Raw genomic sequence first — 26,616 nt, 5'->3', positions numbered from 1 at the left:
GCTGCATTTCTTAGTGATGGAAAATCTTCCTTTGCCTTCTTCTGACCTTGATTTGGCTTCTGAACTATTATGCTTACGGGCGGCGCTCAGTCTGATTCATTTAACGTATGTGTCACAGTTCAGTGGAGACGAGGGACGTTGCTGCGTCGGACATGATTTTTCTTCCAGAAGAAAACAAGCTGCGTGGCGAGGACTGTCTGTTGTATCACAGGATTTATATTTATATTTCATACTTCATTAGATTTTAGTTCAGGAGTTGCAAATTGTGGATAATTATTGGAGTCAAATGTCACTTTCTCTTTTATTCAGTTTGTTAATTTCTTGCCTGTCTGGATTTGATGGATCACAAGTGAGATTTGAGTATCTAATCGCAACCGACACTGCCGCGCTCTTCGTTAAATATTGGAAATCTCCGTCAGCTGGGCGCAGTCCTCTGGTGGCTCCCGCTGTAGTGAAGTGCTGCAGCCTGACCTTTAGCGCTGACTCTTGCTCCACTTTGCCGCCCGCCGCCGCCGACCAGGCCCCGCAGCGACGCGCTGCGTCCGTGAGCAGCGGCGGAGTGACATTTCGCAGCGCGAGGTCACGCCACACGCCCCGGGCCAGGTGAGGGCAAACCCCCGTCGGGGCGGCGGTGGGCGACCACGAGGACGAGGGGGAAACAGTCACGCGGCTCACGACAAGATCTGCACGGTAACTCAGCCACTTTCGCTAATGCACAGGTAGTTTATACACGGCCGGGTTCGCTCGTCTTTAGCGCTAAATTAGATGAAAAGGACTTCACTCCTCACATTTAGCTAACACACTTAGCTTTCAGCACGCGGAGCATAATGGCGTGAGAGCAGCCAGAGGCGAGTCCTTGAGAACCGGTCCGACCGTGGAAGAGGAAAAAAAAAAAACAGCAAATAAGTAGAGAGAGGTGAAGTGAATTCAAAAGAAGAGAACATAACAAAACGCCGCACTCTGCGAAAAGGCTGAAGGTAATTTCTAGTTCAAAGTGTGGAGAGGAGGACATGGAATCAGCGTTGGGGCAGATAATGGATCAACTCAGACCTCGGAGGCGGAAGCCGAATATAGAATCCTGACGGCTAAAGGATGGATTGTCCTAGGATTCGGTCTTTTGGCCCTTTTTGTCTCCTCTTTTTGAGAAAGTGCAATAAAACACAGTCTGGCTGTAGTCACACAGCAGAAGGCTTCAATAAATCTTATAGTTTTAAACAACAGAAGCAAGGAGGTTCATTCCAGTGTTGAAGAGAAGTGACGGATGTGACGGTCTGTGATCTGCTTCATCAGCGTATAACTCACGCATAAAACCTGCTAAATCACCTTTAAATGATTTATGTGCGGCTCCCCAGGGACAAAGCCTCCCTGGAGGGGTGGAGGGGACGAAGCCATCGGGTCGACGGCAGCAGAGGAGGTACTTTTCCAGGGATTCTGGGAAGTTTCAGCAGGACTGAATCGCCGCACTCCAGTCAAACCGTCGGTCTCAATCTAATCTGCTAAAGAGAAGGACTTTCCTGGAACTGCGACTGAAAAGCTTCAAGAAGTAACAATTAAAGCCAAGCAGCTCCTTGCTGCCCTGCGTAGTATCGAGACGAAGAAGAAGAAGTCACAGGCGGTCATGTGAAAGATTCACGCGCAATTATAGCGACATGTAAAATTCATGGTTCGTTAATAGTGGAGTTTGTTTTTGTGTGAAACGGGGATCTATCCGCCGCTTCTGCGTTATTGTGATGTGCGCCATCGTCCCGATACAAACAGACGACGCCGGGGGTCCATTTTTCATTTTAATTCCGCCATAAAGCAGCGCTGATCAGTGACCACCGAGGCTCAACCCTTCTGCATCTTTAATGTCCTTCCTGCTTGCTCAGTGTCAGCGGCCATAAAGCTGCAGCCTAATGCTCTCAGGGAGGACGATCGCTGACAGCACCGCTCTATTATCGCCCCGGCTTTACACGGATTCCTTCCTCTCAACATGGCATTTAAAGAAGAATTTAGCTAAATAAGGGCTGGCAACAAGCGGCGAGCGGCAGCGGCGGCGTAATGGCTGCCGTGTCAGTGGGAGAGTGAGTCATGAAAAATGCAGGAGCCATTTAAACAGTATGTAAAATCGGGCGGATTAAAAATATATGTGCCCTGTGTCCACGAGGGGCGAGGCTTCCTTTGTGAACACACACACACACACATATACACACACACATGAACCACACCGGACCCGACGTTTCTGAAATTGAATCTTACAGCCGTGGAACTCCTGCAAATTTAACAAGGAGTAAGCAAAGCTAGTGACAGCCAGCACAGCTGATGGAAGACGACGACGACTGCAGATTCAGCCGGCTTCTCTCTGAACAGAGAATCTGAGGCAATGCGGGAGAGTCTGGAAGGAAAGGAAACCGTTTCCTCACAGTTCATGACCCACGCTTAAGGCCGTTGGTGAAACTGTCAAAATACTCCGGGAGGATGAGACTAATAACACCAGAAGCTAATGAGGACCAGGGCAGCAGGGTGTGAGAGCAGCCAGGGTCATCGTGGACAAGACTCACGATTCACAGAGGACTGAGGGGAAAATCACGAAATAATAACCAGCAGATGATGGCGGAAGCATCGTCTTCTTAAGACGCGGTTACACGACATTAGTCATTCTTTGTGTTTTCATTTCAAGAAAGATTCATGTTTAAATTCTACAAAGGATGTAGTTTTCCTGTACGGCCACTAGTGGGTGCTGTTGTTCATTTCTGGTAATGAAACCACACAATTTTTCTTTCTCAAACTCGCTTTCGTAAGACACTCCGAGCAAAACGGACGCACGGAACTCAAGGGAACTGCTGCCTCTTCCCGTGACGAGGCCTCATCGGGAGTCACGGTCTTCCAGAGTCGCTCTACAGGCTGAACAGGTACGCAGCACAGCTGGCATCCATTCACTTTTTTTTTTTTTAACTCCGTAATAATTCACTGTCTCTTTTTATGAGGCTCACGTTGTCATTAAATCAGTTTTGACATTTTTACAATGAACCTGACATGGAAATAGTTAGTGGAGCGGTGGCATACGACTAAAATCAGCTAATAAGCTAATAACCTTCACTCTGGGTAAAAGCATCGCGAAACGAGTTCATATTCGTCTCTCTTCTCCTCACCACATGGTTGTTGTACTTCTGCTGAATACAATCCCACGAAAACATGGAGTCATGTAATCCAGTGTCACCGTGGAAAAATAGAAACAATCCCTCCGCTTCTGCCGAATTTAGCCGGGGGGTAAGTTAATGCCCTCAGGTGTGGGAAGCAAACGGCAATCTGCTCCGACATGCTAGCATACACGCACACAGATGTGCAGCTCCGCAAACAAACACAGCCCGTGGATATACTCTCCAGATGGCCCGGCAGATTGTCCCGCGCTAATTTCCCCAGCGAAGGAGAGAAACCGTCCACGGCGGGAAGGCCGGCGTTGGCGCCGAGAGTTTATCAAAACGCAGGCGCCCGACCTGCAACCTACATCTGACTCCGTCCTGCACACGTTTTCACTGAATCTCGACGTCGAGCGTGGCGACTCTCCGCCCGTCCCCGGTTGAGAGAAACGATCACGTCCCTCACAGTCAGAGCCCTCAAACTGCTCGCCCGGAGCCATCGCCGGGTCCAAATTGAATTTGTCCGGCACCGCCGCGGTTTATCGCCTAATAACGGCTCCGTGTGCCGCGTCACCTCAACGCAGCTCCACAGACTCATTACCCCCGCTGGAAACGCAAGTCTGTTTATTTTAATTCAATTAAAGTAAATTGATTTTTACAGTAATTGGTTTTTCTAGTCTAGGAATTTGATTTGATTTTTTTTTTTTTTTTTTTTACATGAGCACGCGCAACAGATGAGAATATTTTACGTGAAGTGCTTTCATAACGTGCGGTTTGGATTTTAAGGATGCTCTTCATAAGTGTTGGGAGGATTTCTACTCTGTTTGAGACACATGGGAGAGGAAAATTACAAAAAAATCAGATTGGCCAGCATGTTCGTGTTCACTTTGTTTTCTGCATTTGCTTGATTTGATTTCATATCTGTGATAAGAATTAAATTTCTCATCATCTCATCTTCAAAAAAAATAAAGCATGATTCGATTTAGAAATTCTATCAAACTAATAAATGTGGCTGCCGCATGCACACCGGTCAGTCCATTCAATGGGAGCAGCTTCACGGGTCAGTGTCTTGCTCAAGGGCACTTCAGTATGCGGATTCGAACTTTCAACCTTCACCGATCATCTATCAAGCAACCTGGTTGATAGACGACCGCTCGGCTGAGCCACAGCCAGCCAATCACCATTCAGAGCATGATTCCAAATGCTCATTTAAATGGAAAATGTACTCTTTTAGTCAGATTTCTCCTGAAACCAGCTTTATTTTGGAGGAGCTCCCTCACTTCCTGTCACCTACAGTACATGCCCGTAGTGGCGTTTTAAATGTCAGACTGAGCCCCTCTGCGAACCTCTCTGTCTCCATTAAACAGTCAGCTGCCTGTGCAGCAGAATAAAGCCCAGCGCTGCATTGTGTGTGTGTGTGTGTCCGCTCCGAGGCCCGCTGCGACCGCCGGTCCCACACACAGTAACCGAGCTGAATGCTCGCTCGCTCGCTCGCTCGGCTGCAGGCCTGTGCAGAAAAACCAGCTGACTGAAGGGAAGCGGCGTCCTGGCACGCCGGCGTCTGGCACCGCACATCTGGCATTTAAAAGGCCCGGGAGCAAAACAAGCTGACATTCTTGTTTTGTGTGTTTCCTCTCTCTCTCTCTCTCTCTCTCTCTCTCTCTCTCTCTCTCTCGATTCCCAGCATCCTGCTCCTCGATTCGTTTGCTGTCACCGAATTACAAAACAGCTATTGACATAAACGGAAATAAAAAAACAGTGTTAATGACTTTTACAGAACCGAACACACTTTTAATCAAAGAAAAATAGAAAGAGAATAAAATAACCACCTTGACCTTTAAGCAAACATCCGTATTGGCTTGTTACATGCTGGAGATTCGTGTCCTTCAGGCACGATCGCTCCCGACTCAGAAGTTGAGCGCAACGTTTTCCCGCCACATCCCTGCCCTTCAGAATCAGACGTGGCCTCCCCGGTTGGCCCTACAGTTCCCTCCCAAACTCCGGCTCTGCTCGGCGCATGAATTAACCGCCGCCAACGTTCAGACCACCAACAAACACATCCGGAGGGATCCGGCATCGGCGCTAAAAGTGGAAACATCCATTATTAACACGGCGTCGACGCGAGGAAACAATGTCCGCGTCTTGTAAAAGCGGTTTAACGTGTCAGGGATGCTGGAGGACGGCGATCGCAGCAGCTCGGTTTGTGAAAATTAATGCTATTTCTGTTACATATTAGGGGGGAACGCTCTGCTGGGAATTCCATCTGATTATATCTTTCCATTTATCATAAACATGAGGAGGCTGTTTCGCTTTTTTTTTTTGCACCGAGGCTGTAAATAAGGCCGTGTGACCTGGATCTGTCCGAGAGTGACAAAATGAGATTACACTTGCCTCTAAATTACATTTATTTATTAGAAGAAGTAATATTTAGATATGGAGGCTCGACAGTAGCTCCTTTATTTATTCAGACAGTTTTTCAGATTTGTTCTTTGCATGTAGTTACTTTGGAAATTAAACTGTATTTAATCAAGGAGCCCAAACATAAATTTGTATATTGTAATAATTTGGACAGATAAGCAGGCAAACGTGTGATTTCAAGGAACACCAGCTATAAAGCTTTTAAACCCCTGCAGGGCTTCCGTGTATAATGAAGTAATGTTCCTGGAATTGGCTGAAATTAGTACACGGGTGTTCAGGAGGGATATTTAAAGCACATTTTGCCCGAGGAAAAGGATCTTCCAGGAGGAGGGGGTAAGAGTGATGAGCCTGGGGCTGGAAGTCACATAAACTGGGTTTAAAATACAGGGAAAGATAAATTGGTCGCCTCAGATCTGCCGTACGTCTGAGCGGCACTCAGTTAATTCAATATAGTTCAATTTAATTTATGTGCAGTTCATTATTTCTGTGACATATTGTGGTCATTTCTTGATTTCTCACTAAAACTCCTTCCTCTCATTCTGCCTCAACTGGAAACAAAAAAATAACAATTTAAAAGGCAAACAAACTGTTTCTCATGCTGTTGAACATAAAATCCAGACGTCTTCACACAGGAAACGGAGTCAGGACAGAAGTCAGAAAACCAATTAGCCGTTAAAATCCAGGTCAGATCGCCGAGTTTCGTTACGGCTGCAGCTAAATCTGCTTTTCCCATTTGCACATTTACACTTTTTTTTTTTTGGGCGCCAGCGTGATTAAACTGTTAGCGAGCCGTCTGTCCACTTGAATTGAGCCGAGCTCAGTCATCTGGGCTGCACAGTGGAGCAGTGGTTAGCACTGTCGCCTCACAGTGAGAAGGTCCAGGTTTGAATCCACCGTCTGAAATTTAGATTTCAACAGCTTCCAAAGAAAACAAGGGATTGTGTGTGTGTTTGATTTGATATTGCCCATTCCTGCAAATCGTTCCCGCTGTATTTCTCCCCACCCCGCGATGTCCGTTCAATAATTCAGGACGCTGGCGTGCAGAACGCGCTGCAGCATGCGCACCATGTCCAGGAGTCCTGCAGGAATCGCCTGAGAGCGCGGAGCGGCGGCGGGACGGCTGCAGCCCGCGGACCCGAGACGGCTCATTGTTATTATCTACAGTCTGTCTCCTGTGGCGTTGGACACATGTTCACGTCATGAATGCATCAAAAACAAGACTCCTCCAGAGCGTCTCTGGTGGACTGAACTTTATTCGCATCACTATACAGAGAAAAGACAGAGACAGGTTGAAGAGCTGGACGTTAAGAGGCGACGGCGGCGATGAGGCGACGGCGGCGATGAGGGGACGGCGGCGCCTCCTGGCCTCATGCGCTGTAGCTGCTTGGGTTCTGGAGGCTGTAAGTTGAAACCGAGTCCAGCAGCCAACTGCGGGTCACGACCGTGGCGTGTCTGGAGAGATCTGAGCAGAGAGGATCCTGGGTAAGGACTTCAAAAAGAAACAAATTCTGCTTTCACAAAACCAAAACATGAAAAGTATGTCAGGGTTCATCTCTCAGCTGGAGTTCAGGACCTTTACGAGTCGCAGACAGGGGGGGGGGGGGGGGGGGGGGGGGGGGGTGGAGGGAGTGCTGCTGTTCTACCTGAGCTCTGAGCGCCGCAGGAAGAGCCGCATTAAATATGCAGCAGTGCAAATGAGGCTGCCAGTCGGCGGAGGAAGAGCGCCCGGCGCCACTTGCTCCCTCTCTGTTTCAAACTGTCAGCTCTTCTCGTGCGAAGGCAGCCCCCCCCCCCCCCCCACCCCCTCGCTGCAGTCTGACATTTTCTCCTGGCCGTTTCTCCGCCGCCTAACTGGCTTCACACTTGCTTTACCGGCGAGTCACTCCGGGCGCTCTGGGCCGGGAAGCCGTCTCATTGCGGCTGGCAGCGCCTGCCACTTCACCGCACCGTCACCGAAACCTCGCAGCGAGCGAGCGCCGATCCAGGAAGTAATGGACGGAGAGGTGCAGCGCGCCGCTCACATCCACAATCCAGCCGAGCACTTTGACTGGTTTTACCCCGAACCGGGTGGAACCAGGTCAGCCATCTTTTTTTTTTTGGTAATATTTAGAGAATAATAGGAAGGAGACAAAGAGTAAAAAAGGAGAAAATGAAATATTCCTCTCAGGACTCACAGGATCTGGACGAAGCGTCCAATCTGTGCTGAACGATGACCAGCTGATGGGACTTCTGCGAAACGACAAGCAAACACAAGAGGAGCTAATTCAGCGTTTTCAAAAAAAACAAACAACCAGGCGGGAACAAGATGTTCCACAATGTCACCTGTCTGCAAACAACATAATGATCCAGGCTGGAAAACGCTTTTTAAAGTGCCGCTTTATTGAAGCGGCGTCTATCAGCTGTGTGTGTGTGTGAGCTCGGTTTTTTTTTTTTGAACCATAATTAATGTCACCTCTGCCGAACAACATAGCATTAATCTGCCATTCTGAAAAAAAAAGTGGAATCAAAACCGGGACATTTGTGAAGTTTTGTGAGCTTTCCTCTATACCTCCACATGTTGTTCTCCCACGTACCTGTTTACCGTCGAGGAGCAGCGGGTCCTTCACCACGTCCGCCCCGCACAGCTCCACCATCCACTCCAACTCATCTGTCACACAAACACACACGCCGGAATAAAGTCGACTGTAAACAGTGACGGCCGGGAAATAAATTATCAGTCAAAAAAAAAAAAAACAGTGTTATTCTTTCTGCTTTCATCCCGCGGAGCCCGAGGAGACGGAGAGCAGACTTATTACTGGCTTTGAAGGTGGGGACGGAAAACAGGTCAATACTCGGGTGTTTCTCCCAGTCAACACATATTTACCTCGGGTTACAAATAAAATGTGTTTACACACATCAGTGGAAGAAAACATGCCTTTAAATCAACAACTTCCCCTTGTTTGATATCTTCAGCGAATCGTCTCTGAAGTGGGAGCTGCGTCCCGCTGAAGATAACCTTTTCACGTATCGCAGAAACCTGGGAGGATAAATAAGGAATGAACCGAGTCCAGCCTCGCGTCTGAAGCACGTGAAGGAAAAGTCTCCGAGACGAGCCGGCAGATGTCGAGCCATTAGAAGAGCTCCATCGATCCGGCGGCGGGGAGCGAGCTTTAAGAGCCCCGGGAAGGAGGAGGCCAAGGGGGGGTTTAAGAAACGCGCCCCCGGAGACCTTCACCCATGATCTGTCCGTCCACTCAGCCGTGATGGACGGAGGGAGCAAAGAAAAAAGGATTTCATATAAAGTGCGGCTAAACTCCGTTCGACCTTGAGGAGCCGACTTGACAAACCGGGACGGAACATAAACTTTTAAACGGAGCTAAATGGCCGTCCCACTTTATTTCTCTCTCACACACACACACGAACAGAGACGTGGAAGAAAAACTGCCGGCTGATTCTGTCCACAGCTCAAAGCTCACTTTGTTTTCTTTTTTTTTTTGGGCATCATTTCCGTGCAGCGAACCGAATCCATAGCAACCGCTGCGCCACGCGTCAACGGAAACGTCTCGCACGTATCGGGAGGCGCCCACGTGCTGCAGGCGCTCGCCATTGTTCGGCGGCTGGAAGCGGCGCAGCTATTCTCAGAGTCGGTCACAAAGCTGCTCCTGCTCTCGCCGTCGTTTTGAGGCTGGCGTCTATCGGGGGCCCGCAGGCCCGGGGTGAAAAATAAAAAGAGCAGTCCCAGGAAACACCAGGCTGGATGTTTTTTTTAGCGTTTGTTTTCTTCACGTCTGTCGCTCACTAACAGAGAATCTCCCCTCCCTGCTTACCTGTCGTCATGTCGGTGAAAGACCCCTGGAAGCAGATCCTGAAGCCCTTCATGAGCAGCTGGAGGCGAGAGAGAGGAAACCGGGGGGGAGAATTAAACATCACGCTGCGGAGGAATTCAGAGAGCAGGTTGATTCGGCGGATTTGGCCGACCCCGCGATCCCCGTTCCAGCTGAGTGTGTTTGAACTCCTCACCTGAGTAACTGAGCTGAATCCCGTCTGCCAGCACATCCTGCCATCTACCGCAGCTAACCCCCCCCCCCCCCCCCCCACTTAAAAATAAAGCCTGTAGACCTTGTTCTCTGTAATGTTGACTCAGAGGGAAACGGCGTGAAGACAAAACGACCTGCCTGACGCCAGGGACAAAGGGGTCAACAGCTTTCTAGAAATGGGAATGTGAAGTTCTTCCCTTGAACCACGTCGTATCATACACAGTGTGTCTGTAGTGTGTGTGTGTGTGTGTGTGTGTGTGTGTGTGGAGAGATAAACGTCTGAGCAGCTGGAGACACAGAAAGCTCATTTCTCACGCCTCCCTGTACGCCGCTAATAATCATTAGCCAGAGGTGCCGGGCGAGATGAAAAAACTGTTTCTGTTACAGATTTTTAATTTAGACAACACCTAATGTCCTTCAGGACGTATTAGCGTGATAACACACACACACACACTCACACACACGTCGTGCTTCTTCGACTCATTTCCCGAGCATCAACATTCCGGCCGCCACGCCGGCGCAGGTGACGCAGAGCGAATCTGAACGGGACGATCTGTCCGAGCCACTTAAAGAAGCCCTGGAATGACTCGCTAATTCAATTAGCCGAGGTTCTTCAGAGGCGGCGGCGCGGCCGACGCGACGCCTCGCCGTTTCTAATTTTCCCCCTCAGTGGCGGCGGAGCCGGCCCCGCCGGCCGCACGCCGAGGGGAAAATTACAATTAGCCTCTCGCAGCAGGGCCGGGACTAAGAAGCTGGCGCAATGGGGAGAAACCGGTCTGCGTCACGGAGGGGAGGTCCCCGGTTCAAGTCTGGCAGCCGCTCTGTGTCAACAGGAAGCAGAAAGGAGCAGAAAAATGTATTTTTGCACCGGTTTTTGAGCCAATATCAGGCTGAGCAGTTCGACGTCTAGAACTGGAGGTAAGACCTGCGAGACACAACCAACTGAGAATCCGGTCAGAAATAATGTGACGTTTGAGAGTCTGAACTGAAACAAAAAAGGAAGAGAGGAGGAAGAGGAAGAGGAAGAGGAGGAGGAGGAGGAGGAGGAGGAGGAGGAGATCCAGACTGCAGGTGTTGTTTCTGCATTTTCCCTCCACGGGAGTCTGGAAGTCATTATTCGGTCGTGGCGCCGGGGTTACACTGATTATCACCTCGTTTTCTGCTGCATTTCTATTGATTGGTCGGCGGCAAAAAGGTCGCGGCTGCAGCCGCAGTGTGAAACGCAGCGAGACGGCCGCCATCCCAAACGTTGGACGGTTCGGAGAAAGTAATCTGCAGTCGCAGGACGAATACTGAAGGGACTGTTTCTGTTTTTATGTGCAAACTATATCTGCTAAAGCACATCCGGGGAGGGGGGGGGAATGTAGGAAATGGAGTGTGGAGAAGGGGTTAGAGACCTAAATGCTCATATTTAGTTGCTTTTGTTGAGTTTAGGACTCACGTTGCTGTCCGGAGTGGCTCGAGCTCTGGAGGGGCCCCGGTGGTTCGCTCCGTTCACCGCGTCCCCTCTCACCTCGAACGGACCCTGTTGACAAACCGGAGCACGATTATTACTTCCTCCTGCTGTCTCCGACCAGGATGCCCCATTTCCTCTCAGTGCAAACTACACAGCCACTACAACACACACACACACACACACACACACACACACACACACACTCCTTTAAATAAGCATCAGGTGAGGTCTTCATCGTCCACTCAGCATTTTTCAGTTTGACAAAGTTCGTCTCTTAATTGCTCGGAGTCCGTTTCAACCGCAATTTACGCCGCATGAAGAATGATTAAGAGCCGGCTGGCGTGACGGAGATGTGGGTTTTAAATTAATGGAAACACTAAACAAAGCCCGGCGCGGGGGGAGTGGGGGGGAGGGGAGGGGATGATACGCCGCCGCATCACAGGAGCAGATGTAGGGACTGCTAAGGCAAACGGGCGACAAATAATTTATGAGGTATTACAGCAAACTGCGAGGAGGGATTCATCACGCCGCCTTAATTCAACAGCGAGGCCGGCGCAGATGTAGCCGGGAACCGCAGATCGGAGATCGGAGGGGCGGGCGGGCGGGCGGGCGTACCTCATCCAAGAGCTTCCTCTGTTTGAAGCACTCAGAAATCCCTGCGGGGAGGAAGGAAGAACAAAAACTTATGAGCTTCACTGTCAGGCCCACAAACACGGTTCCAGAGCCTGATGCATTATGTAACGCTCCTCGTTCCACCCCCACCCGCCCGGGGAGGTATTTTCAGTAATTGTCCTTAAGTCATCAGGGAAGGAGAAGAAGAAGAAGTCAGACTCACAGTGGAGGCTCACCACCCACTTCCTGCCCGCGATGCCCAGGAAGTATTTCAGCGTTCGCTCACACACCAGTTGTTCGTCTGGAGAAGAGAGGGGGGACGGGACGGGACATGTGAAAAGATGTGCAGGAGCACATGTGTGAGGAAAACTCTGAGTGTTAGAAATGAGCAGCAGCTGGAGGGGAGCTGCGTGGAGAACATATCAGAAGGAAGGAAGGTTCCTGTTAAAACCTGCTTTACTGATGAAATCAATGCAGAAGCAGCGACTCCATCAGTCTCCGTCAGTCTCTGGGAATTCGCTCCCTTCACCTCACGCTGGGCGTTGAAGCGGAAATAAAAGACGTGACATGAGGAACACGGACCCCGTCAGAGACGACCCCCACGGCTTTAATGTGTGGAAAACAAGCAGCGCCGCCCACTCCTCCCTCCTGCCAGGAACGGCTTCTTTTCATTACGTTATCGTCCGCGCTAATGAAATTTTAATTACTTCTGTAAATCCTATTGGTGGAGGAATTACAAAGAGCTGAATTCCGTCTCTCTGGGCCCAACATGAACACAGCAGAACTTTTCATGATGAAGCTGAAGTTGTGGCCTCGGTCATTCAGAACGACTCCGTTTGACTTATTCCACATCAACAGTCTTAACAAAGCAGCAAAGCTTCATTTAAAGCTAAAAATAAATAAATAAATAAAGTGTTTTCCTGTGATGACTGGAAACAGTAAACAGAGCAGGGAAGCAGTTCGGGATTATAATTAGTTCATGAGAACGCAATGGAGTATTTATCTCTCGTAAATCTGGCGTTAAAATTAAAACACTAAACTAAAACAGCAGCGGAGGGACGAGTTTCGACTCTAATTCTTGGAAGTGTTTCGAGTGAAGCCCGTCAGATGTAATCGAATTACAACAAGCAGGTCAGGACTCGTTAACTGAGCCGGAGTGGAGACGCAGAGCCGGGCGGCCGCCGCCGCGTTCCCCCGATGAAAGACTTTCCCGGCGATTTCAAATCAAACGCTTTTTTAACGGGAGACCTCCGGCTCCTCTCCAGCCTTCGGCGCGCGCCGGCGTTGCCCGGGAAACGGCTGCCATTAGAGCAGACTTCTTAGACAGTGACGCTTCACACGCCGCTCCGGAGACAGTGAGCTTTGAAATTAAAAATAATCTATAAGAGAGGGTAATTAGCAACAAGCGCATGAATAGAGGAGCGTGTGTGTGTGTGTGTGTGTGTGCGAGTGTGTGTGAATGAGAAACAGGGAGCTTATCTTTAAAAGAGGCTCAAAACAAGCTGCGGCCGCACAGAGCGGAGGGAAACGTGCCTCTGGGAACGCCGGCGTTCTCGCTTTGGGGAAAAGAAAAGGTTTGAACCGGGACCGAGGAGCGGCGCCGGGAAAACAAAAACGCCAAGAGTCGCTTTAATTCCTCCGCCGCGTGTGTTTAAAGCGGCGACTGAAGTCCGGAAGATCAATTCAACACGTCTGAACTGAATGACGTGTGTGTGTGTGTGTGTGTGTGTACTGACCCGTGCCCATGACGACATGCGTGACTTCCGGCGTCACACGTGGAACCAGGCGGGCACCAACCGTCCTGGCAAACTTCTTCACCATCATCTGCAACAGCGGCGTGTGATTGGTCGGCGGTGTTCAACGAGCTCGTTCAGCAAGAGTGTGTGTGTGTGTGTGTGTGTGTGTGTGTGTGTGTGTGTGTGTGTGTGTGTGTGCGCGCGCGCGAGAGTCACCTGCTCACTGGAGCCCAGTCCAGACGACACCAGCACCAGCTTGGACCTGCAGTCGTCCTTCGGAGGACTGTTGTTTTCTTTGTTTTCCTGCTCGTCTGACGACGAGGCGCCGCTCTTCTGGGGTTTCGCCGTCGAGGTGAGAGTCTTGGAGGTTTTCACACTCGATCCGGTGTGCTGAACTGTTGATGGAAAAAAAAATGGAAAGAAAACTCATTGAAAAGTAACATATCAACACAGTCATGGCGAAACATGTTGAGTGAAACGCTGGTTTTAAAGCTCGATCATCGAAAACTGTGCAGGAAACAAACTCAGATCAACATCTGAGAGCCAACCATCACATGAGAAACTCGACACACACGGCCGTACCCATCTCTGTAACGCCATCAGGCTTTGGCGGCGCCGGCTCGGCCCGTTTGACACCTGAAGGTCCAGGATGTGAGTCTCCTTCTGCATCGGGGACATTTTTCCTGCAAGGGAGAGACGTGCGTGTGATTTCTTGTACAAAGCAGCTGCATGAATCAACTCGATCTGCAAAGATGAAGATAAAGATGGAGAGAGAGCGATAGCGGCCTTTTGAAAGTCTCAGTGTTTTCTCACCGTCACCCTAGAAAAACTGGATGGGAGGAAAAAAAAAACAGCAGAAAGAGAATCGGCTGTGTGGGAAAAAAATGGCTTGATAATAATACACATCATGAAATGGAAATAAAAGAAAACGTACGGTGTTTGATTGTAGATCGAACAACTGTGCTGAAGCCTGAAGTTTATGAAATTCTAGTTTTTGTTGCAGGGAAAAACAGGAAACACGTCTTTGTTCCACTTCATCCATAGATGACGCGTTATTCTTTAACTGAAATGAGTAAAGTTGTGGTAGTTCTCTGTTTTCTCTTTATCTCTGCAGTGATACTGACGGCTGGCGGCGCGCCGGCCTTTAAATTACCTGTCCCTCTGTGATAGCAGCCAACCACTCTTCCCAGATTCACCACGGCACTCCTGAAATATGCCTTTTTTAATTTAAAACTAAGACAACAACTAAGCCTCCCTCTGTTTAGTTCAGCCGTCTAAACCCCCCCCCCCATCTCTCTCTCCATCTTGCCTGGAGGACAGCAGTTAGAACCCTGCGAGGCGAGGGGTTGAGGGTTAGTCAGGCGGGGGAGATAAATGACTGTGGCAACACCAGCTTCCCTCTAAGTGCTCTAAATGACATATAAGATGCGGTCGGTAATGACTTTTTTATTCTCCGCAGCATAAGCAGATTCGGGGTTCATTAGGGAGATTATCCGCCTGTCCTCTCGAGACGCATCGCCCATTGAGAAGGAGCTCGGCTCACAGACGCCAACCCCCCCGCCCCACCCCCGCCAACTCAGTCACACACTGGAAGAGACCAATTACATGCCACTTGCTCCAGTTATTGTACTGTTTAATAAGGCCGGATTGTAATGCGGCGCCATTTAAAATTTATTTGCAGCGCGCACAATGCTTCCAGGACAAAAACTCCTGCGACAACCACAAACCTGATCAAACGACTTTATCGTCAACCAGACAGAAGCGGTCCTTCCTGAAGCACGTCGAACTGCTTTAAAGTTAAAAATGCTGACAATAAACAAGACATCAAACCGATGACCTGATAGAGCAAGGCGTATCACGCTCTGTATAATCACACAGATGAATGAGGAGGGCTGCCAATGCCATGACTTTTCTTTTTTTTCCCCTCGCTGAAGGAATGTAAACAGTCTGAACTGGTCTAATTCCAGAGAGTCCTTCAGCGGCGATACGATCGGCTCTTCTAATCACTTCCTGTAAGCAGCGTCTGGATGCCGGACGGCGCTCCTGGTGTCAGGTCGGGCCTGAGCCGGCGTTCAGGGATCTGTGTGTGCCATTTTTCCACTGTGCTGCTGGGGATTGAACTCCTTTCTTCTCTTCAGACGACGCACCATCTATGTGACTTGTGTAATTCAGATTATGAAGCGAAACACATCCTCCTCGCCGAGGCGTACCTGCCGGAGCCGTGGCCTCCGTCCTGGCTGCACTGAGGAGGCTTCGGCGGTTCTGCGTCTGAAAACAAAGTTCTCATGTTTAAAACTGAATTCAATACAAACATGAAGGATTTCACAATGCTGGAAAGTGAAAAGCGGGCAGTTCTGAGCTGACATTTCATCAAATGTGAACACTGAGCGAACCTCGCTGTGCTCTGCCACTCATGCCTCCTTCGTAAATCATGTGCTGGTTATCTTCATTTTGTCCATTAAATGTCAGAATATAGTGAAAAAGCATCTATCACGACTCCCTGCAGTCGGAGGTGACGTCTTGTTTTTCCCCAGAAACAGCCCAAAACACACCGGCTTTAAATCAGAGGCAGCGAATAAAACCTGCAAACGTTCAACAAGCTGAGAGGCTCTAAACCGTTGTTCGTTTCTTCTGAATGAGGTTCACCTGAAGCTCTGCTGCACTGACGGGTGTCTGGGGGGGCGTCTTTCGGGGGGCTGCCCTCCTTCTCCTGGAGCACCTCGGACACCAGAGCCATCAGCTTCTCCAGCCTCACCAGCTCCTTCTGCATCTCCAGCTTTTGCTGAAACGGTGAGCCAACGGGCCAGAGTGTTAACCTGCTTCTAATTCATGATCACAGCCCGATGACGGCGGAGCGCCGTGTAATCCGGGGCCCTTTATAAGCCCCCCAAGGTGTGAAACTTGAACTCCCCAGTCAAATTCACTGGACTGATAAAAGTGAATGCGCGAGAAGATGGATGAGGCAGAAAACAAGAATCATCTTCTCGGCGGCATTTCCTCCAACGTAAATGAAATGCAATTTGGAAAGCTGCTGAGGGGGACATTTTTCACTGAGCAGGGTAGTCTGTCATCCGCAGCCTGACAGGCCGCTCCGGGGAAGAGCGTTGGCTGCCCTCTGCTGGCCGCGAGATGACAGCACACCACTGGAAAACCAAAAACGTACCTGTGTAACAAGGACTTCGCTGGAGAACTGAGACGACTCCATGGAAACCTCGACGTTGTGAGCAGGAGCATCGGCTGCAGAGACAGAAGTATTAAGCTCTCTAAAGATCAATGATTAAAAAAAACAGAGGAAGCAGATACTGTTAAGAGTTTTTCAAACCAGAGAGGGGACTTACACTCGTCTGGGGTGCCGAACAAATCCACAGATCCCTGGCTGGGACTGATGCAGTCGGGGCTGGGGCACGGAGAGGGGCGGTTCAGCGGCTCTGCTGCACCCTCGCCGGCATTTCCTTCTCCCGGATCCTGATGATCCGCAGGGGGGCAAGCTGAGGTTCCAAAAATCTGAGCCAAACTGGGTAAGTCCTCGTTGGAACCGCTGGTGTCAGACCCCGAGGACTCCAGAGTCTGAGCCCGTCTCTTCCTCCTGCTGATCGGGACGGAGGAATGACTGCTCACCTCGCCGCTTGCTTCCTGGACGTTCTGGGCGTCTGGAGGCATCAAACCATCGGGGGTCAAAGAGGACTCTGGGAATAAACCGTGCTCGTTCGTGTCGGCTGAAAGCTGCTCAGCGGATGAGTCTTTCCTCCGTTTCCCTTTTCCGCCGTCCTTCACCTCACAGCTGAGCTGACTCTCCGTGACGTGGGAGAACCTCGAGGTTTGGTCCACGTCTTCGTGTTCCACGGCTGTGAAGCGGAGTCCTGAATCGATGACTTGCGGGACAAAGGAGACGTGCAGACTTTCCACATTGCTTCTTGGCACTTGGTTTGGAGGAAGGGCTCCACTGCTGAGACTTTCCTGACCTGAGCAGCTGCCATCAGGGATCAAACCTTCCACTGTCACCTCATCTAGATTTCCAGAAACCGTCTTTTTCATCTGGATGGGTGAGATGGACGGGGAGATCAAATCGCTGCCTGTTGACTTCTCAGTGTCTCTCAAAGCCTCCCGGTTGGCTTCAGAGTCACCAGAACTAACTTGATGCTTCTCTTCGTCTTGGTCTGGGGGACGTCTCTTTTTCGCATCGGCACACCCCAGATGGAAGGATTTCCTCTTGGTGGCTTTGAAGCTCTTCATCAGTTGCTCGGTGTTCACCTCACAGTCGTTCTGCTCCTCTTCATCATCAGCTGCAGAGGTTTCCAGCTGGGTTTCCCTCAGGGAATGATCGGTCGGCTCTACCACATCTGCATTGTTTAGGCTCGTAGACTCTGGGACCACGGAGACGCTGGGAGCCGGACTGACCTCCGGACGTTCGGGATTCGACCCCATTTCAACTGAACCCTGGTGATCTTTGACTGATTTGGATATGTTTTCGATTTCTGTTATATCTTGGTGATAGACACATCCATTCCTCTTGGCGGCTCCCGGCTTCTTCACATCCTGAACCTGAGCTGCGTCACTTTGCTTCGTAACACCGTCTCGCCCAGACGTTTTCTCCGTCGGGCTCGCCTTCCTCTGCCCCCCCTGGACTTGCTCAGCAAAGACCTCCAGTCTTCTGCTCCTCCTGGTGCTCCTCAACAGAGAAACGTCTTGGTCCTCACTGCTGGGGTAACTCTCGATCTGCAGCTGAGCTTCTTCGGGTCGTGCTCTCGGCTGAGGACTGCTCTCTCCCTCCTGGACTCCAACCAGAACCAGAGGCTTTTGCACTCTGCCCGACGTTGTGATTCTACCCTTCCTCCTGTCAGGTTTCTTTTGCTCTTGCCCTTTTAAATCACTGTCCACCTGCTGCAGAGCGCTACGAGTCCTTTTCCTCGTCTTCGGTCCAGACTCGGAATCCGGTTCGTCTTTATTTCCTTCACCTCCAGGCTCATTCAGCTCCTCGACACATGTATCATTTCCCTCTCTAACCTCCATCTGCCCTGCCTCTTTAAAAAAGTCGCTGCCGGTGTCATTTGTTGCTTCTCCCACTTCGTGCCATCCGTTTGTAGTGTCATCAGGACAGTTTTCTTTCCTTTCATCAGCCTGAGTCTCTCTGGTTAATGAAGGTTCGGCGACACTGTTGGGAGGAGCTGGAACAATCCTGCTCGATCTCCGAGTATAAGTGACTCCAAACACCCGTTCTTCCAGAGCTTTAGTTTGATTTTCTCTCTTTAGAGTCATGTCATTAATGTGTTGCTTAATGTCAATAGTTGAGGAGGAGGAACAACTATCAGAGTCGTCTCCGTTTTTCTCCAGTTCCTCCAACTCCAGAGTCCCGTCGGTTGGAACCGTCATGAGCCATTCAGCCACTTTTTCTAAACTTTTCTTCTTTTTCTGCTTAAGAATCTTCGACTTCTTTTTCTGCTTCTTTCTCCAGGAATTAGGTTCGTTTTCATCTGGAACTGGTGATAAACTCAGGCTTTCGTCAAAGCCTCCTTTGTGTGTCGACGCCGCCTCTTCCACATCCTGCGACGCATCGAATTGCACTGGTTCCACGTCATCTGCAGGGCTGGATATTTTTTTGTCGGAGGTTGGCGGCGCGTCGCCCAGGCCGCTGTCCAGCCCTTCGTTTTCAGTCAATGAAGGAGGCAATTCCTCAAATCCCATCAGTTTAGCAAATCCATTCTGGGCTAAAAGGAAAAGGTGAAGGGATAACAAATAAGAAAGGATGAGGGCGGATACATTTAAACTGAGTTTTAATACCAAAACCCTGCATTTGTTGAAAAAGTGGTTTTCGTTAACTTCCATTAAAAAGTTTAAGGGATGAGTGGCTTTACCTGCTATAGTAGACGACTGGGACTGCGAAAGATTATTGTGGTCGGAATGTTTCTCGTGGTCGAGGTCAGCGTCACACGTGTCTCCAGAAGATCCATCATGAGCCGTTTCAGCCTGCGTGCTACTGGGTGCCAATAAACACATAATACCTTAAGAAAAGACTGAATGAACAGGTGGTCATTGCAGAAGAAGTTTAATTTTACTCACTCTGAGTCTTTAAATGGCCAAGACAGTCCAGTAAAATCTGAAAAACGTAACAGATATCATGTTAGCAGATAATATTAAGCAAATTTAATCCAAAAATACAAGTGAATCAGTGTGTAAATCTTACAGTTTGTGCCAGTGTCATGTTCATAAGCTTTTATCATATCTTGCAGTCCTGCTACAAGTCTCTGAAATCCAGGACTCTCCTGCAAGCTCCTGTAAACAGACACATACATTATAATATAATGATGCACACGTTGTACAATGTGACACTGTCATCTTAGAGAATCAGTAAAAAAAAAAAAGAAAAATCTTTCAAACCTTCTGGTTATCTTGGCTTTACACACTGGACAGCTGGCCCTGTTTTGTTTCGAGTTATCCAAAAGTTTCGTCATACAGAATCTGTAAAGAAATAAACAGCGATGGATGATTTCAAGTTGGAGATTCTACTAGAGACAAAATAAAATAGGAGTTTATAATGAAGAGAGGATAATGGATTGTTTCAAGGAACAGAAAACATCAGAATCTTACTTGCAGAACTGATGGTCACACTTAGTGGATACAGGTGCAGTCAGTAATTCCAAGCTATAAACAAAACGACACACACAGTTAATCACATATGATAGCAATGTGACAGGTCAGTAAACAACATGACACTCACCATATCGGACACTGCAGAGTCTCCCAAAGAAGTGAAATCCCCTTTTTGACATCTGTAGCCTTCGGGGTTTCCATAGTGATTTCTGAAGACAAATAAACGGGCAGGACACATTAGTTTTTGACTGCTAGACTTCCCCATAAGTTTCTAACACAAAGTGAGATCAGGTCATGATTTACTTTCCAACCACCTCACTGCTCTGGAAGCAGACAACAGAGGAAAAAACCGACACACTGACAATGAATAAAAGGGCCACTGTCTTCGTTAAACAATTACTGACTACATTACTGATTAACCACACGGGTCTTTGAAGTGTCCTCTTTGTGGACTGACGGCTGAGGCTCACAATCTAACCTTACTTGATGTAGAGGTGTGACAAAAATTTTTTTATGAACTTTGATCAATATATTGAAACGATAAAGTATATTCTACTACCTGAACCTTTTACTTTTATCCTGATAGAGACGTGGGTACTTCTCATAGCCAAAATGTAAATATTACTCATAGTATGTAAAAGATGCATAAGAAAAACTGTCAAAAAGTTGAGGAATTGAATTTTGTGTCCATAAACTAATCATTACAGAAGCAGTTACGACTTTTTTTTAATCTAAAAAGACAGACAGATGTCTCAATACAGTCATAAACAGGCAGGAAGCTTGAAAGAGTAGCAGGTATTAACGTTTAAGCTATGTTGCAATAACAGATAAACTACTTTCAGTCACTGTATCGTCACAATCCTACAGCTTTAAAATAAAGAATAAATGGAATTTTATGTACAGTAATAGTAAAACGGGGTGTTATGAGGGTATATTTGATAGCACACTGGAAGCTAACACACACCAATCCGTTGAACAAGCCGATCACCTTTGATCAGTTGTGACTAATTCCATGTAACATTCATGTCAATGTGTTTTTAATGTCTTAAAGACGGTCTGGTGAAGCAGATGCGCCGACAACCTACCGAGACATATATTATGTAAACAATATAAAAAATAAGACCATTGTTTGTCGGCTCCAACACCTGGAATCGTAATTTAACACTAGAAAACACGGATAACAAAGCAGAATAAGTTAATCCAATAAAAAAAAATCTGTTCGGGTTTTGTTTTGGATAGTTAACGGGGAAAACGTGGGTTTTCATGGCATTCGAGAAAGCGACAGCGGAAGGAAAGATATCAAAAGACAAAAGCAGACAAATAAGAGTGCATCGCCGCACAGGTTTGGCTTGAAGCGGATGAATATTGTATATATTTACCGTGCCTTCTTTAAGCTTTGTGGTTTCAACATGGGCGTCACTGGCTTCAGTTTTCCCGCAACTATTGTCTTCTTCTGCATTACGTCACTAGGTTATGTGGCAGGCAGTGGTTACAGCGCCCCTCCGGTTGGAGGACAGAACTACAAGTATGGTATTACAAATTTCTTTTCAGAACTGCTCTTCTACTTTGTAGAGTTGTTTTTGTATAAGTTTGCGATTCCACTGTGAAATAGATCTTTATTGAACATTTTTATTTTGTATATTAGTACATGAGTTTGAGGTTAGGTGAATCTACATCTTGACGCTGTCGCTGACCTCTCCACGTGACTTTCACTCTTCTGTCCCTACGTCACTGCCGTCATAAACAACAATACGGAAGTGAAACAGGAAGTATCGAGGTGCAAAATGAGACAGTCACCCAAAACAAACCAAGACTGAATTGTGATATATGAGATAACGATGCAGTAGTTTTATCTTCACAAACGCGAGAGTGAGTCTATTTAATGCTTGCATGCCGTGTTTGTGAGCTTTGCGCGACGTAGCTGCGAAGCTACACGGAGCTAGTTTAGCCAACGGGGCTAACAAGAGGTACATGGCGGATGCTAGTCTTCTGTTTGTTTGTTTTATTACCAAACGCCATGCTGCTTTACATCTACTAAATCTACAAATGTTTTGTCGTTAGCGATGGAGGGCTCCAAGTCGTCGAGCACAACCATGCAGGTCAGCTTCGTGTGTCAGCGCTGCTGCCAGCCGCTCAAACTGGACACATCCTTCAACGTGCTCGATCGGGTCACCATCCACGAGCTGATCGGTACGTAACGCGCGGCGCATCACTGCGATCGATCTGCTCTCCGTTTCGCGTAGTGTCACTGTGATGGCTCTGCCCTCTGAAGCTCCGTGTGATCTATCTCCTCCGCAGCCCCGCTGGTCACGGTGACACCGAGCAAACAGGCGGAGAGCAGCGAAGGCGAGGCTGCTCCAGAGGTAAAACACTGCTCATCCAGTATAATACACACTGATTCCCACACATTTCACCCCACATTCCCATCTTATTCTATTGATTTCAGCTCCTTCAATGCTGGGGATCTAGATTATAATGTGATGTTGTTGAAGTGGCAGAAAATTACTGAATAGAATAGAAATACTCTTACAATCCCAGAGGGAAATTATTGTAGAGTTACTCCACAAAGAATAGAACACAAGTTAAAGCATCAATAAGATAGATTGAACATGAAATAATATTCTCAATATATATGCAATGCTTAATTGGTGACTATAAGCTTAGAAAGAATTGCATTATAGAGAACAAAACAAACACTTCTTGCATAGAGTTATGGAGTTATGAAGGCCAGAGGAAGGAAAGATCTTCTGTGGTAGCCTGAGCCTGCTGCTGACCAGAACATCGTGGGTGTGAGACATTGGTCAGGATGGACTTCAGTTTGAACCGTATCCTCCTCTCTGAGACCACCAGCATGGAGGATGGTGCTCACCACCACAGACTCATAAAACACCAGTTTATTGTCTTTATATACCCCAGATATTTATACTCCTCTGCAATGTCCACTCTGGCCCCGTGGGTGGAAATGGGAAACAGTAGCATTGTGTGTATTAGTCCTATGACAACTTTACCCCTGCGTCTTCACGTTATATGATGTTTCATGATACTCATTATTAAAAGTAAATTTTAAAATAGACAACATAAGAGGAAAATACAAAGTTTAGGGTAATCAGGAAAACGCTTACAAGACCAATACAAGTTATTTTTGTCATTCAGTGGTACGATGTTTAGTTAGCAGATCCTTTTCATTCTCAGATTTATATTTTTTTTTCTTCCAGGAGACTTTTGTGGAAAACAAGCAAGATGGAGTGTCAAGAAAATACATCCCTCCTGCACGGTGAGTCTTCAGTTGGAGGAACTGCTCATAATTCAGTGATGTTTTCTCAATGTGGCCTTTTTTTCTGGATAAAAAGTGTTTTATGTCCCTTCTGTGTTCTCCTCACCCACTTAAGGAATTAGGTTCTATCTGATAATGATCCACTCATCCACCATCAGCCCCATTGATTCATCATCCGTTTACTTGAAGCAGGCGTGTTGAACTCGTGTTGTGTCTTTTGGCAGAATGATGTCAACAGAAAGCGCCAACAGCTTCACTCTGATTGGAGAAGCATCTGACGGCGGCACCATGGAAAATCTGAGCCGCAGACTGAAGGTAGAACTCTGCAGTTTTGTCACTTTCCATTTACATTTTGAGTTTTTTTTTCATTCGATAATTGAGTGTGTGTGTTCACATGTGTGTGTGTGTGACAATTTGTTGCCTTTAGGACAAATGAAAGTGTCCGTTTTTAACGTGTGCTGCTGTGTCATCCAGGTGACCAGTGACCTGTTTGACATCATGTCCGGCCAGACAGATGTGGACCACCCGCTGTGTGAGGAGTGCACGGACACTCTGTTAGACCACCTGGACACGCAGCTCAACATCACTGAGAACGAATGTCAAAACTACAAGTGAGCCGAATCAGAAAGTTTATTGTACTCGTTCCTGCAGGGGCTGGTAGGACGGATTTCAAACGTGCGCTGATGTCTCTTCAGGCAGTGTCTGGAGCTGCTGTCACACTTACAGGTGGAGGAAGAGGAGACTCTGCTGGCAGAGTTGCAGCAGCTGAACGAGGAGGAGAAGGCCCTGGTGAAGGAGCTGGAGGCGGTGGAGGAGCAGCGGGCCGCCGTCGCCCAGGACCTGGCGCAGAGCCGGACCCACTCCCAGCAGCTGGACACCGAGGAGCTGCAGTGAGCGCCCGGGCCGCGACGTGGAGACGATGCAACAAAATACACAGCCTGACGGCTCCTCTGTGTCTCCTCTCGAAGGTACCAGAAGGAGTACAGCGAGTTCAAGCGGCAGCAGCTGGAGCTGGACGACGAGCTGAAGAGCGTCGACAACCAGATGTGCTACTGCCAGATTCAGCTGGACCGCCTGAAGAAGACCAACGTCTTCAACGCTACGTTCCACATCTGGTGCGCAAAACGCCCACACATATGTTTTTCCTTCCACAAATCGACCGTGACTTTGCAAATATTCAACGTAGGCTTCGAGACAGAAGCAGATCGACGCTATCGACCGCAGTTCTCAGGGGTTTTTGTGATTGTGGCAGGCACAGCGGCCAGTTTGGGACCATAAACAACTTCCGTCTGGGTCGGCTGCCCAGCGTGCCCGTGGAGTGGAACGAGATCAACGCGGCCTGGGGGCAGACGGTGCTGCTGCTGCACGCTCTGGCCAACAAAATGGGCCTCCGCTTCCAGAGGTGCTGGCACACACACACACACACACACACACTTTAATTCACCTGCACTCAGCTGTGACCGTTAATCTCGTTCATCGATACTTCAGCTTTTATTTAAATCAACATCTCTGAAGAGACTTTAAACATCTGTTCTCTTACACACACACACACACACACACACATCCTCACAGGAGCAGGAATCTGTTAAATCGTTTCCCAGCTTGTTTTGGTTTTGTCACGGTCGAATGAGTCGCTGTTATTGTGTCTCAGCGTAAGATCTTAATCTTCCTGCTGTTTCCCTCAGTTGTTCAGCTGTAATGAATCTCTATGGCTTTATCACAAACACGTTGTACTTTTTGTGAAGCTGCGAGTCACCCAGACCTCGTCTTGCCTCTGCAGATATCGTCTGGTCCCGTATGGAAACCACTCATACCTAGAGTCCCTGACAGACAAATCAAAGGTAACACACGCCGGAGCTCTAATTTCCGAAATTCTCCCACTGCGATTAAAGAAGAGAAATCCGTCAGTTCACCTCCCTTTCCGTCTCGTGTGTGTCCAGGAACTTCCTCTGTACTGCTCTGGCGGTCTGAGGTTCTTCTGGGATAATAAATTCGACCACGCCATGGTGGCCTTCCTAGACTGCGTGCAGCAGTTCAAAGAAGAGGTGGAGAAAGGAGACACCGGCTTCTGCCTCCCGTACAGGTCCGACTTCCGCTGTAGTTTAGATTTTAATGTTTAATGTCATGAAAGATCACAATTTACAGTGATTTCTCAAGCCACTTTAATGGTGTACCCTTCTAACTGAGGAGTTTTTCCTGCCCGTGTCTCAGGATGGACGTGGAAAAGGGGAAGATTGAAGACACGGGAGGCAGCGGAGGCTCCTACTCCATCAAAACCCAGTTCAACTCCGAGGAGCAGTGGACCAAGGCGCTCAAGTTCATGCTGACGAACCTGAAGTGGGGCCTGGCTTGGGTCACCTCGCAGTTCTACAACAGATGAACCCGCTCCGACTCCGTCACCCACATTTCTGATGAATAGATCTATTGTGACTGTTTGGACATGTAACCAAAGGAAAAATAAATATGTCAACATCACTTTTGCAAGACTTTACAGTACAGAACCGCTTTTAACTGGTTACAAAGGGGTCATTTAGTGTTTTGTCCAAGATAAGTGTCATGTAGTATGATTTTGTTGTCGGTTTCACTGATTCAGAAATGGTGTTGTCTTCAGATTTGCTTTAAAGATCTCCGTCACAAATGGGTCAGACCTCCTGCAGTTCAGTTGTTTGTTTCCATGAACACTAAATGCTGGTATTAAAAAAGTGTTTGAGTTCATTTATTCATCTCCGTTGTGTTCGCCCTCTGCAGCACCTGCAGTTCCTAATGTCGATTGCATTGATTACAGTGGAAGTAGCTTTGTGTTGTTGGAATTTCATGAATGAAACTGTTTCTAAAAAAAAAAAAAAAGTGATAATTTCAATGAAGACACGTCACAGTTACCCAAATCTTTTTTTTAATGGTTTCATTAATCATTTCAGTTGAATCTTACCTCGCATCACAACACTCAGTCAGTCAGTCAACCCCCCAAACCCCACACCCCCCCTTTCCAGGTTAGCACAACCATTAGAGGGGGTAAATCTCATGGAAAAATATGGACTTAACAATTAAAATAATACGCTGACTTCCAGTTATCAAGTAAAGTATTTCAAATCGGCCGACGCCGGTCAGTCTTTCCAGAATCAGCTCTCCTCTGTGTCTCTTTAGAACCTCGCATGGCGCCGTGAACTTTGGTCATCGGTCGCTCCTCGCCTTTCACGGGAGCGCGTCCTTAAAGTTCCAGGTTCAACCAATCTACTTCTGGAAATTAAAAAAAAAACAACAAAAACAAAACTATAGTCTGATAGATGATGTGTTTCAAGCATAATGGAATGAAGTTCATTGATTCCTCTTCTTAACGTTTCCAGAGTATAGGCAAGTGATCTTCCACACGCGGCGGGATTCTCCGCCGGTCAGTTGT

The 26,616-nt window shown here is 48.1% G+C and overlaps 2 protein-coding genes across 6 annotated transcripts; one reads left to right on the top strand and one right to left on the bottom strand.

Moving 5' to 3' along the window:
• Positions 1-6,780: 6,780 nt before the first annotated feature.
• Positions 6,781-21,393, bottom strand: LOC115393029 (breast cancer type 1 susceptibility protein homolog). Of its 3 annotated transcripts, none has more exons than XM_030097785.1 (21): positions 21,325-21,393; positions 20,073-20,154; positions 19,943-19,996; positions 19,733-19,813; positions 19,539-19,627; positions 19,415-19,451; positions 19,210-19,331; positions 16,696-19,062; positions 16,521-16,594; positions 16,004-16,139; positions 15,568-15,625; positions 13,940-14,040; positions 13,574-13,752; positions 13,358-13,445; positions 11,845-11,922; positions 11,625-11,665; positions 10,995-11,078; positions 9,344-9,401; positions 8,111-8,184; positions 7,712-7,766; positions 6,781-6,999 (listed from the first exon to the last, which is right to left on the bottom strand). In XM_030097785.1, the coding sequence occupies exons 2-21, from the start codon at positions 20,144-20,146 to the stop codon at positions 6,905-6,907; spliced, it is 3,945 nt and encodes a 1,314-aa protein (XP_029953645.1). In that variant the 5' UTR covers positions 20,147-20,154; positions 21,325-21,393; the 3' UTR covers positions 6,781-6,904. The 3 variants fall into 3 exon arrangements, 2 of the variants coding, with proteins under 2 accessions (XP_029953645.1, XP_029953646.1); XM_030097786.1 differs by having other exon boundaries at positions 6,905-6,999; positions 19,210-19,328; XR_003931919.1 differs by lacking the exons at positions 6,781-6,999; positions 11,625-11,665; positions 11,845-11,922.
• Positions 10,346-26,603, top strand: becn1 (beclin 1, autophagy related). Of its 3 annotated transcripts, none has more exons than XM_030097790.1 (12): positions 10,346-10,471; positions 22,007-22,135; positions 22,244-22,308; positions 23,161-23,219; positions 23,444-23,534; positions 23,694-23,830; positions 23,915-24,109; positions 24,188-24,334; positions 24,472-24,621; positions 25,000-25,060; positions 25,160-25,302; positions 25,431-26,603. In XM_030097790.1, exons 2-12 carry the CDS (start codon positions 22,009-22,011, stop codon positions 25,597-25,599), a joined length of 1,344 nt encoding a protein of 447 aa, XP_029953650.1. In that variant the 5' UTR covers positions 10,346-10,471; positions 22,007-22,008; the 3' UTR covers positions 25,600-26,603. The 3 variants fall into 3 exon arrangements, with proteins under 3 accessions (XP_029953650.1, XP_029953649.1, XP_029953648.1); XM_030097789.1 differs by lacking the exon at positions 10,346-10,471 and adding an exon at positions 21,698-21,814; XM_030097788.1 differs by lacking the exon at positions 10,346-10,471 and adding an exon at positions 21,698-21,912.
• The last annotated feature ends 13 nt before the right edge of the window (positions 26,604-26,616 follow it).

Source organism: Salarias fasciatus, chromosome 8, assembly GCF_902148845.1.
Source record: "Salarias fasciatus chromosome 8, fSalaFa1.1, whole genome shotgun sequence".
NCBI classification, from domain to species: Eukaryota; Metazoa; Chordata; class Actinopteri; order Blenniiformes; family Blenniidae; genus Salarias; species Salarias fasciatus.
Note: the sequence above shows the minus strand (reverse complement) of the source record. Positions and strands in the feature narration are given on the sequence as shown.